We start from the raw sequence: 13,785 nt of genomic DNA on the forward strand, positions 1-13,785 counted from the left end.
GGAGTCGAACTCACGAACGCTGCGTCGGGGAACTGTAGGGGTCGCCCACTTAACCAGGTGAGCTGTTGGGGCGCCCGAGCTTTGAAAAGTTTACGTTTTTTTTTTTCGGATATGTGTCTCGTTTTCAAAATTTTAAATGGTTTGGCCCCTCCTCCGCTACGCCAGTTTATTTTAGGGTTGGTACGAAGGCCGACAATCGTATGGCGAGGACCCGATCATTGCCGCTTGCAGCTTTAATTATGATTATCATTGTTAATATTACTATTATAAGTAGTAGTAGTATTATGTCATTAGAAGTTGTCATAAGTCAAAAAGACTGATGCCATCTGCTGTTAATTCTTTTCTTGAGTGCAGACATTACTTTTTAGAGTGCATATAGAAAACACTATATGTGCACGTTAAGGTAAAAAATAAATTAATTAATAAATAAAACCTCATTGGATGGAGTCTTCAACTATTCACCAGGACATCTTTTATTTTTTGTCCTTCCATTTTATCGCCCGTCTTCCTGTTGTCCTGCCGTGCAGTCATGCTAACTCGGCTTTATGATTTGCATCCTGCCTGGCACCCTCGTCTTTTCTTGCCTCCTGAGCAAACATCCAGCCTTCCAGCTCTCTGGTCTCCACGACAGACCAAAACAATAAATCACCACCGCAAACAAGAGATGGAAGTAGGTCACATTGCTTCTTACGCCCACACGCTGTGCATAAATGCACGAATGCAAATCCATGCACAAATGCACACGATCACAAGGAAATCTGAAGCCACCTGAACACACTCACGATCCATCCTCCACTCTGCTTACACACACACACACACACACACACACACACACACACACACACACACACACACTCACACACACTCATACACAAAGAGCGTCACACCCTTTCTGCAGTACTACAAAGTCGCAGGGGACTGCAATAAAAAGCCACATTTTTATATTTTTATATCATCCAGAAGAGAAGGTGGCCCTCCTGGTTTGCGTCCAACCTCCCATGCCTCCTCCATCAATTAATCAGCAGAAGTATTTTTAAAACAAGTTGTGCTAGAACTTGATGGACTGTTTAAAAATGCATTGAGCACCAGAGTGGAGCAGCTGCAGCTGAGGATGCTTGTGGTGGCAGCAAAAAAAAAAAAAAGAAAAGAAAAGAAAAACTGCATCGGCAACAAGACTGCAGGAGAGCAGACAAGACACAAAGGTGAGACGGAGCGAGAACATGCAGTGGAGGAAGTGAAAGGAAAACAGGAAAAAGGTAGACGCAGGCAGGAAAGGTGCTAAGACATGCAGGAGGAAGACAACGAAGAGAGGAAGAGACCCTTGAGTGTATCAGAGTGTGTGTGTGTGTGAGGGAGTGACAGGATATTTTTGGGGAGCTATTTTTGGGACTGGAGATATCTTTGGGGTAAAGTGGGGGAGAGCGTGGATGCAAAACCAAGCAAGGTGTGGTCACATAGCGTCTACGACAGCAGCAGCTCTGCAACACAACCCCTCTCTGCTGCTGATATCTTGCTTACGGTAACACTCCAGTAACTTCAGCATAAGAACAGAACCTTTATCCCGTGAATCAGCCGAGCGCTCTGAAGCTCTTCTCAACAGACTTTCGTTTTTTTTGTGTGTTTCTGCCTGAGGATGGCGAACTTCCAGCCATCAGGCTTTGTGTTGGAGCAGAGCTGTGGCTCATTGTTGGCAGTCTGCGCAAGCATTTGAAGGGAGTAAATTCCCTGGCTGCATCAGATCTCGCGGTTACACGGTGCACAGGTTTCTTCCATCTGTTTCCCTTCTAAAGATGGGCTTCTGACGCGGGACTCCAGGTGCACTGTGGGCTGTGTGCACAGGAGTAAACACACACACATATACAATGCAAATTGGCAGCCACCCACACGGACCCGCTCACACGCACCGACGACACAAAGGCTGGCGGAGCTACACACAGAATGAGACACACTCATACGGTACGTGTGCACCAACTGTGATGTCCGGCTCTCTGTTGCTGTTCTGACAATGATCACAAGTGTAGTACTATAACAGCATCGAGCTGCAGCTGAACACGTAGGCCGGCTTCGCTGCTCATTATTTACATAATAGTTGACTCCGTTATAAACAGCAGATCCATTTAACAAAAAGTCGAACAACACGGACAAAGTGGGATTTGTTTTTGTTCAGGCAACAAAGTCATTCAATTATAAACTCCTCCTTCCTCATTTAAAAGATTATTATAACTTCAAACTTTAGTTTTCATATGATTTAAGGTCTGTGATTTGTTCACAATAGATGCTAATTGTCGAGAGGCCGGCGTCCTGTAGCAGAAGTGCTTCTTTGTCGGTCAAATCACATCCATCTGTGTCAGAATTGCTGAAATCAACAATCCAACATTAACACCTACTTCATTCTGTGTGGAGGTGAGATCGTAAGCTGGGTTTGAATATTTATCTCTCTTTTTGTTTTTTCGTTACACAACTATTTCTGGCTTTCTTATGTCAGCAACTGAGTGGACCACTGTGAATGTCCTCCAGGAGAAAACGATGATAAATGCGTTACGGTACACCTGCAGGTCTGAGTGATGGCAAGCTTCCAATATTTTTGTCTTTTTGCGGCTTTCTTTTGGTAAAAGTCAGTCATTGCTGATGCACAATATTGGTTCTTGTCTGATGCGACAGTACTTTTCAACTAATTTGGGCTGATTACTGACCCTGATATGTGGGCCTTAAAAGGCTTTATAGGCTTTAAATGTGCAGATACAGGCCCCAAAGTGAGCATTAAGAGGCCTGTCAGGCTAAAAATATGCAGCTTTATCTAAAAATGCTCAACAAAAATAAACATGGTGAAGGTCTGGTAAGCACTATCCTTATTTTGCCCGGTGGTTGTGTACACCTGTAAAGTACGCCTGTATTTTATGCTGCTTCCTGCCCCTTGGCCTTTATAATAAGAGCTGCTATAATAATATGTTGATTCCACTGGAGGAGAGACTCGATGTTCTCTGCAATTAGCTGGAAAAAAAAGTGAACAGATCGGTATTGGAAATCAGCCAGAATGAGTTGGAAAATATCAGCATACCAGAAGAAAAAAAAATAAAAAAATCCAATATCTTGCATCCCTAATTAACGTATCACGCCTACTCCTGTTGTCATGGCTCCCTGGCAGATGTCAGATTTATTTTTAAGTAACATTTTCAAACCGGAGTGTAAACTTTAGCCTGACAGCCTTTATCTGCTCGTCAGTGTTAATTTGGGCCGATGCCAGTAATTCATTTTAAACGATATCTTGATGATGATTCGCATCCTTAAGAGTTGTGTTAACCCGCCGAAGCACGAAACCCACCGGGGGGTTTAGAAGGCATCTTCAGAAAGTTGGAGTCAGAAAAGTGAGAAAATGGTTATTAATTTTTGGAATGTTCCTGAAATACTCATCTGTGACATGCCGTTAAAATTTTAACCAACCTTTAACCCTTTGTGGGGCAAGTGACCATATTTGGTAACTTCCTTCAATATGTCCGCCCAGTGCATCTTCTAGAGGTTGAAGAACCACTTTGAATTAGTTTTTATATTAGTGCCAATATCACTAAAATGTCACTAAACAAATGTTCCAGGCTCTTTATAAACGCTTTGTTACTGGTTTGCATTGAACTCCACTTTGATTTATGTTCTGAGATTAGTGCCAAAACCACCACCCCAAGAACAATGTGACTAAATGAACCTGCCGAGCACTTTATAAATACTTCGTTAGTGGTTGTAAACTAACGTGTTTCTAAATAAATGTTTTTTGCAGTTTGTTACTTTTTCTTTTATTCATTCTAAAATCCCTGTTTTTTTTTTGGTTTTTTTTTACCATAGATGCGAAAGTTACCGTATATGGTAACCTTATTAATCTTTGTCTTTTTTTAAAGATATTTTTTGGGCTTTTCCGCCTTTAATGACAGTGACAGTGAAGATAGACAGAGAAACGTGGGGAGGAGAGTGAGCGGTCACTGCGTCGGGGATTGAAGCCCCTATACACGGGTCGCCCACCTTACCTGCGGAGCTATCCGGGCGCTCAGTAACCTCATTAATCTTGATTTACAACAAGTCACAAAAGTGAAAAATATCTTGAAATATCCTTCAATAACAGCCTAGGGTTGAAATGTTCATTTTCCAAGTATGTCAAGGAGTGCCCTACACTCTAAAAGGTAAAACCTTTGCTTGCTTGAATCACATTAGTGTACTTCACTTATTTCATTTAACTCATGGACTGTGAGTATGTACTAATGTTTCCTTAAATAGTTATAAAACGAAGTACACTTGAGTAAACTGGACTTGAAACGTTCTGTTCCTGGACTGAACACAGAGCTCAGCAGTGCACATGTGCAGTAGAGAAGTTTCCGGAAACTTTCCGGGGCGGCTGTGGCTCAGGTGGCAGAGCGGGTCGGTCAGTGATCGGAAGGCGGTTCGGTTCCGCCCTGTAACCTGTGTCATGGTTGTTGTATCATTGGGCCCACCTTGCCTGGTGTGAATGCGTATGAATGGATTATGCGAGGTGGGGGTTGGAGGGGCAGCTGTGGCTCCAACGGTAGCTCACTGGAATGAATGTGTGTGAATAAATAACTGGCAGTGGAAAGTGTTTTTGAGTGTCTAGAAAAGCGCTAAATAAATCTGATTCATTATTTCTAATTTTCTAACCCTAACAAAATGAAGTAAATACAGCTACATTTTAAGTAAACTTTACAAGAAGATATGAAGTAAACTGAATTTAAGACTAATGGTTATATTTACTTACCTTTTTTGAGTGCAACTGGTTTCCTAGATTCATGTAAGTAAGATCAACTTTTTAAAATTTACAGCGTATAAAGGGTTAAACATGAAATCGTGATTTTTTTTCCCATTAAAATCACTTTATTCTATAAGTGTCATTTAAAAATTTGCCCAAAATGAATCATTTGCAGTAACCACATTCTGTTAAAAACAAACAGCTGCGACCAACAATCATGTGACCAAAATAAATCAATGAATCAGGGACTGTTCAGCTGAACTGCAGGCAGTGTTCACACAGAGCAGAGAGGAGACAAGTGTAGAAACAAGTCAAAAACTCTCAGACGTGTAACATTAAACCACCAGAAACTACAATCGACAAGACGTCTAACAGATACGACTGACATGAAAAGGCCAAAACTGAAGCGGTGATGGACTGTTGAGTGAATTGCGTTGGCCTCGTAAAACCAATCCGGAGACTTACCGGGAAGTAGAGCAGTAACGCCCCAAACAAGATGGCTTCCAGCAGAATGAGCCCAGATGTACGGATGCTCTGTTAACGAGGAAAGAGACACAGAAAACTCATCAATCAATGATAGGCAGAGGGTGATTATTTATGGATTGGTACGCTGAAGGAGACTGAAAAATTATCTGTCTGATGCTGTCAGACGCATCTGAGATAGTGATTTAACACAGCGGCAGCACAGACAGAAGCAGTGATGAGATTAATCCCACATAACATTATCTGTAATGTCGCTGCTGTTCGTATGTGTGTCAATGAACCTTTTAATTGCACGTGCTCTTTCATCTGGCGTCACCACAGTTTAACCTTCTGTTGCTGTAAATCTGACTGTTCAGACTATGATGAGCTGCATCTTCAAGTCGCGACCGCAGGCGAATCATAAATCATCGCCTCTTTCAAAGCAAACAAACACAAAGAGGAGTTCAATATATGGATATTTCTAATGTTTTGCTTTTCCCTGAAACAATGAGTGACAACAGAACTTTTCTGGGTTGCATTTAATTACCCACATTACCACATAGAAGATTTTTTTTTTATTGTCTTTGATGTAAATCCAAGCACCTCCAGGGACATTTCTTGTGAATTGAGGAAATGTGGGAGATTCTAAGGCAATAACACTAATGTCTATAAATAGCTCACGAGGAAAGATTTATTTTTTTTTGCTCAACTTTGCCTGAGGACTGGTTGTAATTATTCCACTCAGGAGGATCTCATGTTTATTCGAGGGGTGGAATATGAAACAACGTCGCTGCGAATCTGCAGAAGATCCAAATGAGGGGGTTATATATGTATGTATAGATGAGGATGTAGCGAGTAGCATGTAGTCGATGCACGATGAGATGCTTTCAAATTTAAAACAGGAACGGGAAGCAAATAAATATTAATTGAACAGAGTTTTGAGTTACATACTAAACTGAGTAACAGCGTAAAACATTTACAGAGGCAGGACTGGGCATGAATTATTTTTCAGCACACGCAACCGACAGCTAGAATCCCTGACTTCACTTTTAATGTGGGGCAAATATTTACAAGAGTTGATCAAAAAGTTCTTTCTGTGTGGAGTTTGCATGTTCTCCCCGTGCAGTGTGGGTTCTCTCCGGGTTCTCCGGCTTCCTCCCACAGTCCAGAAATATGTTGAGGTTAACTGGTGATTCTAAATTGTCCGTAGGTGTGAATGTGAGTGTGCTTGGTTGTCTGTCTCTAAGTGTAGCCCTGTGATAGACTGGTTACCTGTCCAGGTGAACCTGCCTTCACCCTGAGTCAGCTGGGATAGACTCCAGCTCCCCATGACCCTAGTGAGGATTAAGTGTTGTATAGATAATGGATGGATGGATCAAAAAGTTCAACGACTGTCCTTGCACATGGAGTGAGTCGTGGTTACATGTGCGAGCAATAACCGTCATGAGTCACGTTTTATTTCTCCTCACTGGTTGGTAGAATTTCTTTGTGTCCCACAACCAGAAGCAGAAGCGAGAACATTCTGTGTCAGTCAGCAGCCTGAGATGATCCAAACTTCACGTGGAGGATCCTCACAGGAGGGTCTGCGGCTACCACTAAGAGAAGAAACAGCAGCTCGCCAACAGTCGCCAAAACCTGACATGGTGCGCGCTTGATGGTTTCGCCAACATCCACATGGTTGTGCACCACGTTCTAGTGCAACATCCTGAAGTGTGTGATGGAAAGCATTCAGCACAAATGGTCCGAACTGCGACGCTATTCCATGTGATGGCATCCGGTCACACAAGGATTCTTTACCCTCTGTCCACCTGAGCTTCTCACCACACTTGTCTTCCTGTGACTTCTTCTTCTTCTTCCAGAAAATTGAATTCAAGTTGAAGGGTTGCGTTTTGCACAGTTCAAGAGATTCATCGCGCTGCAGATGGTGCTTGACGTGTTTACGTAACGGTACTTCCTGGAAGCAGTCATTACAGGAGTGATGCATCGCAGCACAACACGACTACTTTGAAAGAAATTAGGTACGGTTTCTACATTTTAATATTCACAGTGTCATAAGTTTTTGATTAACGCTCGTAAATGTAATTCCTTTTATTACAGGTGATCTGGAGTCGATAATGGCTTTTGGCAGGATGATGAGCCACAGCTCAGCGGCGACTGTTTTAGAAAGTCCCTTAACTTAATCACGATTGTTGATCTCGTCTACGTCACCAGACTCCTCGTCCAATCTTCAGTTTAAAAGTACAAATACTTTGCAGTGACATTTCCAGTTACTGTTAGCCGAGCAATTAGAAGAGATTTGGATTTAGGGAAAAGGCCAAAATAGACGGAGCAAGAGAGGCTTAGGTTTCCTGACTGTTCATCGTGAGCGTGGGTCAAGCTCCAAAAACGTTGGTTAAATAATGAGATTAAATATTCGCTCTGGGTTTGGGTTTGTGGTGTTTTCAGTTGCTTCAGAAATGAATGTGAGCGAGAGTGTGTATGAAGTGTAATGTGAACTTTAAACCTCTTAGACTTTCTTTATATAGATGACGCCAAGTTTGTCAAACTCCTGCTAAACTCTAAAAAAAAATGTGAGATATTATGAGACAAACTCCCTCCAGTGATGCAGAAGAAACTTTATAAGTAAGAACTCATTACTGGCAAAGCAGTGACCCTCCTCACCTTGTTCCTCCTGAAGTGGTAGACCACCACCATGCTGGCCAGGTCCAGCACCATGCACAGACCCTGGAAGGAGGCCACAGCCAGCCGCAGAGCCCCGTCCTCCTGCACCAGGCAGGGGGTGTCGTCGCGGCAGTACGGGCAGCCGTCGCGGCACGGCAGGCACTTACTGGACGTGTCGGAGGGTTCGTCTCGGCTCTGCTCCTTACCTGAGGATGAGAAGTCACTTCAGTTATGTCTGGCCACAAGACATTTAATGTTCACTCCTGTTCTTGAAGAGGATGAAAGAAAGCCCTTTGAAATGTTCGTATCTAATCACATCTCAGATTTACTGTAGTGTTTTCCGGGGTTATCACTGCAATTAATTTGCATTTAGTTGTCGCGCGCTGACATCTTATTAAATGCTCGGTTAATCAATTTGAAGGGCTACGAATCACCAATCCAATAAATCAAAAAGGCTTGGAGTGATAATTACAAGAATACAGTCTTTAATTAAGCAGATGAGGGAATAATGAAGGAGAGGAGGATAAAATATTGTGACACTGCTCCCTTCATCAGTCTGGTTTGCATAATTGTTATTACTGTATTCCAGCACATGACACACTTGGATGTGGTTTATCAATTCTCTCACTGGATTTTTATTTATTTTTTCATCCACCTTCTCATCGGAGACTTAGCGAGACTGGCTGGTTTGAAACCTGAATTTAATCACTTACGTGTAAAGACAAACTAGACGGTGCTAAAAATATCGTTCCTAATTCTGCGATGAGACTGCTGTGGTGGGATTTGGAGTCAATCTGTAGCTTAAATCCTTCATTTTCACCACACAGACACTATGCGGCTCCTCTAGAAAATGATGTTTGATAAGCATGTAATTCCTCAGTAAGTCCCAGACCTCATACAGAATGCAAACACTGGGCCGAAGCTGCGCGGCGCTTCAGGAGAGCACGGGCTGCAAGAGGAAGCGCCGTCGAAGAAATTAACTGGTCGGTTCATAGACGAGTCGACGCATTTATCCGGCAGTCGTGCAGCTACTGATGTAAGAAATGAAATAAAGAGGCTTCATTGTTCATCACTGGGTTTGAATGTCACTTTCTCAAGTACAGTCATGACTCGATAATCCGAAACTAAATGTAAAACCTTCTTTTATGTCAGATAGCAAGGCTGTCGGATTGTCAAGACGGAGGTCGAGATACAAGGAGGGCTTGATGCTGGAAGGCTCATTAGTTGTTCATATTTATTGTTCATAGTTGTTATAATAACTAGTAGGGCTGATCCCAATAGCACTTTCTGCTCTCTGGATATTCAGGCCCAATTAATGATGAATATCCAAATATTCTGCGCCGTCACGGGACACTTCCACCCTGGGGGAGCGCTCCGACGAGGTGGAAGTGGCCGAAATGCACAGGCAGTACTTGGCTGCTGATGCTAGTTTAGTTAGCGCTCACACTTCTGTTTCCACCATCGCCGCCGCCATCCGTGTTTACTTCTGTAAACACTGAGCACGCTCACTGCGTGTGACGTCGTTGTGTCCTCTTCTGCGCATGCGGGACACTTTTGGCTCGTATGAAGTTCACACAGCAGATCACATACAAGTCACATTTAACTGGAAATGTGAACGAACTTGCAAAAAAATCGGATTTCACAAAAAAGTCTGAATTAAGCATCAAGTCCTGCAGTGTGAACGTAGCCAATCTGTGGGATTGTTCAGTCAGATAATACGCCGTTATCCTGATTGGTGACATCAAATGTCATGTTGGAGTCAGAATCCAAGGCTGTCAGTATGTTAAGGCTGCTTTTTATGGATTCTGTTCATTTTTCCTAAAAACCTGTCGGATAGCAAGGTTTAGGATTGTTAAGGGTCGGATCATCGAATCTGTATGTTCATGTTCTCAAGTATTCACACATTGGCAATGTGAGCTCCATTTGTGCCAGGATGCTGTCGTCTATACGTGACTCATCTGCATGAAATCAGTCACATTGCATCTGACGCAAATTATGTGACAGGATTGGCTGGCAACGACACATTGCTCGTGGTGCGACGTCATTTTTGGCAACAGGGTGTTTTCTGCCGTTTCCTCACATGGACAGACGGGCAACAAATTGAAAACCTGAACCCTTGACCTCTATATTGTCTGGCTCCTGTTAAGCTGTGGTGGCCGTTTTGCCTGCATGGTTTGGTTCCACTCGTCCCTTTAGGAGGAAAGCATCACTGCAAATCAATAGTCAGTTGTTCTGTGATCACCTTTATCCTGCGTTCAATCTTTTCCATCCCGCTAACGGTGGCACTCTAGGGTCACCAATAGACGAACTTAACTCCACTGAATGTGAGAGTTTGGACCAGCATGTTCACCAGCACTCTCCACTTTTATCATCAAAAGAAGAAGCATCTTTTGGATGGATGGGGTTTTAAGAGTCTTAGAGAATCACTGTAAAGCTGTAGTGAGGCTGTTGTAGAGGCTCGACACCTCACTAAGACACTTCATGTTGGTTTTTCCCTTCATTTGTAGCCTTTCTGTTTATCTAGTTTGGCTGACGAAAAAATAATACAATATTTTAACAATGTGCCTGAATTCATAAAACAATAACAAAGAGGGTTTGCAGCCAACTTCGAGGCTATTCAGTTAAAGAGTTCTGCAGAGCTGCTGAGGATTGCAGTTGGTTGCACTGGATGAAGAGAAAGGACAACACCTGGGCTCCCAAATGAATGCCGGGTGTATAGGGGATGAGAGCAGGATGCTGGGATTCACTGCTGAACCAACCAGTGAACAGAGCGCCCACTTGACAACCTACAGTATCCCATAAACCACTCGGTCATCCTGCGGAATCCAGGCAGCAGCTCCCTGGAGTGTAAACAAAAGATCGTAACACAGCAAACCTACTGGGAACCTTTTTCCACTTCTCTTGTTGACTAAGGTAACTCGCCCTACTGTCACCTCAACAAGCTGTCACCATGTTGCACCACCACCACTGTACAGAGTTTGATTTTTATATATTTAATTCTATTTTATTTCATTTTATTTACACTGTATTTTGATCCTTTTTTTTTTTAAATGTATGGCACTAATACAAGGTGAGAGAGTCGCGTCTTTCGGGTCCTATGTATGACCTGGATTGGGAGAAATTGACAATAAAAATCTATTCTGCCCAACACCCTCAGGTGGCGTCGACGCAGGTACGTCCAGGAAGTAACCTTCACACTCGGCAGACTCCAGCAGAAGCACCGCTTGCTCGGTCGTCCTGCAGAGCCTGGCCAGCATGTGTCTGGAGTGCAACTATGGGATATTAACAGCTACATTAACACCAACATAACAGACCCGCAGAGACAGAAGGGCACACGAGAAGTGAGAAATACATTGGAGCGAGCTGCTTAATGTTTTTAAAAAGTAGACTGGTCATATGGTGGGAGGAGGTCCAGAGGAAAAGAAAGTAGGTTTGAATTAGGCCTAAAAATATACAGATACAGGGCTTAACAGATTTATTAGACCACCACCCAGAGAAAGGTTTATGCCACAGCTGCCCTAAAGTAACTCATAATAATAAATACTGGTAATTAATCAAATTACTTTTTATGTTTCTGTAATGGTTAATACACCAGTATGCAGAAGCTCTTTACGATACGATACGATACGATACGATACGATACGATACGATGAGATGAGCCTTTATTTATCTCACATTGGAGAAATTCACATTGTCGTCAGCAGCAGTACACACAGAGATGCACACATACCATACATATAAGAAATAGTGCAAACACAAGTATAAAAATACACATATGAAAATAAATCATATTTTTATTCTAAAATGTAATTATTATTTTTAATCTATGAATTTTCAAATTTACTGTTTTACAACAGAAAAATGAAAAAAAAAAAATAGCAAAGCACATTATTATTTCTTGATAAAAATGTCAAATTCTGATTATTTACTTGACTTCCTGAACAGAAAAATAAATGTTAGTAGTTGAATGTCACGATTGATTAATTTCTGACTTCTCAGAGAAGGGACTCAGGATTTGGGTAAAAAAAGTTTAATTCAGTTTGAATTTCGTCATTCCTGTTCAAAACGGTAAAACGCTGAGAGCTGAGTGCAAATGAACCCTGTTCAGGACGTTTGGGGTCTTTTGGACCCCAGGACATTTGGTTTATATAGAAAGAGGCACATGTGTCATGCATTTGGAACCAAAAATACGTCAACTTATCAGAAAATATATTTAACATAGTATAAAAGTCTATGATGAATACCAACTAATATTTTGCACATATTCTTTCTTGGGGTCCAATTGACCCAGAAAGACCTTCTACGTATGGAAACATGAAAGTTCTGAACAGGGCTAAAGCACTTCATGATGCTGGATGGTTCATTTATATATACATATATTGAGAGAGTGATAGATGCTTTGTCAATAGCAATAATAAAGTCATAAGATAGATTTTTTGCTGGTTTCACAAAGCATTCAATGCAAATCTCCAGTACGGCAGCTTTACTCTGTTCGCCCTCCGTTTACCTCCAGGTTCCCAAAGGAAGACATGTTTTAATGTTTTAATGTTTAATGTTTTTATATTTCCTCATTTACTGCATCCTGTTGGTGTTCGATTGGTTTCTCTCAAAGCTAGTTTTACTTGCCGTCTTTATTCAATCTGCTTCAAGGTCAGATTTTTTTCCTTTATATTTACTTACATGTGTGAATTCTTTCATTTATGTGTTTTCATTAAAATGATCACCCATGAGCCTTGAAAAATAAGGTGGTTACATTAAAAGTAAGGTGATTAAATTCAAAGCAGACTTTTTTTTTCTTCATCTTTATTAAGAATAAGTCATTAAAATGATCAATAACTATCGGTATCTACTGAAATTTAGTTTTTTTAATGATTTTTTTTATGTTAACTACATCGCTCCACTCTAGTTTGAATAACATCGTCTATGAATATGAATATGAAAGTTTTTCACAAAAACTCATTTTGCATGTTCCCGACTTTCAGCTCCTCGATTTCCATCTACTGCCAAGCGGTGCCAGACTTCAATATGACCAGCAGTCAGTTTTATTCTGCACTGCACAAGTAATCTGGGGAGAAACTAATGAAAAGTTATTCAGGGAGAACCTTGAATATGCCATGTTTAAGCCTACAGTCTGTTTGTTCACCTTTTGGCACGAGGCCCGAATTTTCTTCGTTGCTGAAGAAAGAAATTCTGATAATTACGAGCCAAGATCTACAGACAGAGCAGAGCCTGATTAATTAATAAGCATGCCAGTCCTTGACACGCACACACACACACACTGGGAAGACTGAGGTTCTGGGGTTGTAACAAGGTGTGTGTGATGGGTTTAGATTTGACTGATTGTGTGTTAGGTGTAGAGGAAGAGCAACAAATGGTCTCATATAATGTTTTCTGTGTGTTAGTTCACACCTGTTTGTTTTGACCTCCGAGGATAAAATCATGGTCATAATAAGAGGATAGAAGAAAGCCCACTGAAGATGTCACTCGGTTTCACACATCTGGTGCGGGGCCAGATGTTCACCACACCTCTGTTTGGGGTCAACCGTCAGATGCAGGCAGAATTTCTCACCCGTTAAACTAACAGGAGCGACCCTCGGGAGACTTTGTAATTGCAGAAACGGTGTAGGAGGCAAGGATGGGTTTGTTCTTTTTTTCATTTTCTCCCAGTTTTCGGTTATTTTTTATTTAACCTTTATTCTACCAGGCAAGACAGTGAGTTGCCATTTTTGGATTGCAGAATATTAAAACTAAATACGAAGAACATGTCCCATCTCGTGCAGTTAATTCAGTTAAATTAACGGAACAATTTCCCTCCTTTCATCTCATATTTTCCAGCAATTCAGTGTGACTGACCCGTTTGTGAGGCGTAAAAGTGTTTCTGTTTATCGAGTGGGTGATTATAAAATCAGCCGGGCACC

At 41.8% G+C, this 13,785-nt stretch overlaps 1 protein-coding gene across 1 annotated transcript in view; it reads right to left on the reverse strand.

Annotated features, from left to right (window-relative positions):
• gpr158b (G protein-coupled receptor 158b) overlaps positions 1–13,785 on the reverse strand; it is a 95,592-nt gene that overhangs the window by 38,981 nt on the left and 42,826 nt on the right. The window contains exons 4-5 of the mRNA XM_008277674.1: positions 7,868–8,073; positions 5,210–5,278 (exon numbers count right to left, since the gene is read on the reverse strand). Of these exons, the coding sequence (XP_008275896.1) occupies positions 5,210–5,278; positions 7,868–8,073 (275 nt within the window). The remainder of the gene's footprint in view (positions 1–5,209; positions 5,279–7,867; positions 8,074–13,785) is intronic.

The sequence above is a fragment of the Stegastes partitus genome, unplaced genomic scaffold (genome assembly GCF_000690725.1).
Source record: "Stegastes partitus isolate 25-593 unplaced genomic scaffold, Stegastes_partitus-1.0.2 Scaffold105, whole genome shotgun sequence".
Taxonomy (NCBI): Eukaryota; Metazoa; Chordata; class Actinopteri; family Pomacentridae; genus Stegastes; species Stegastes partitus.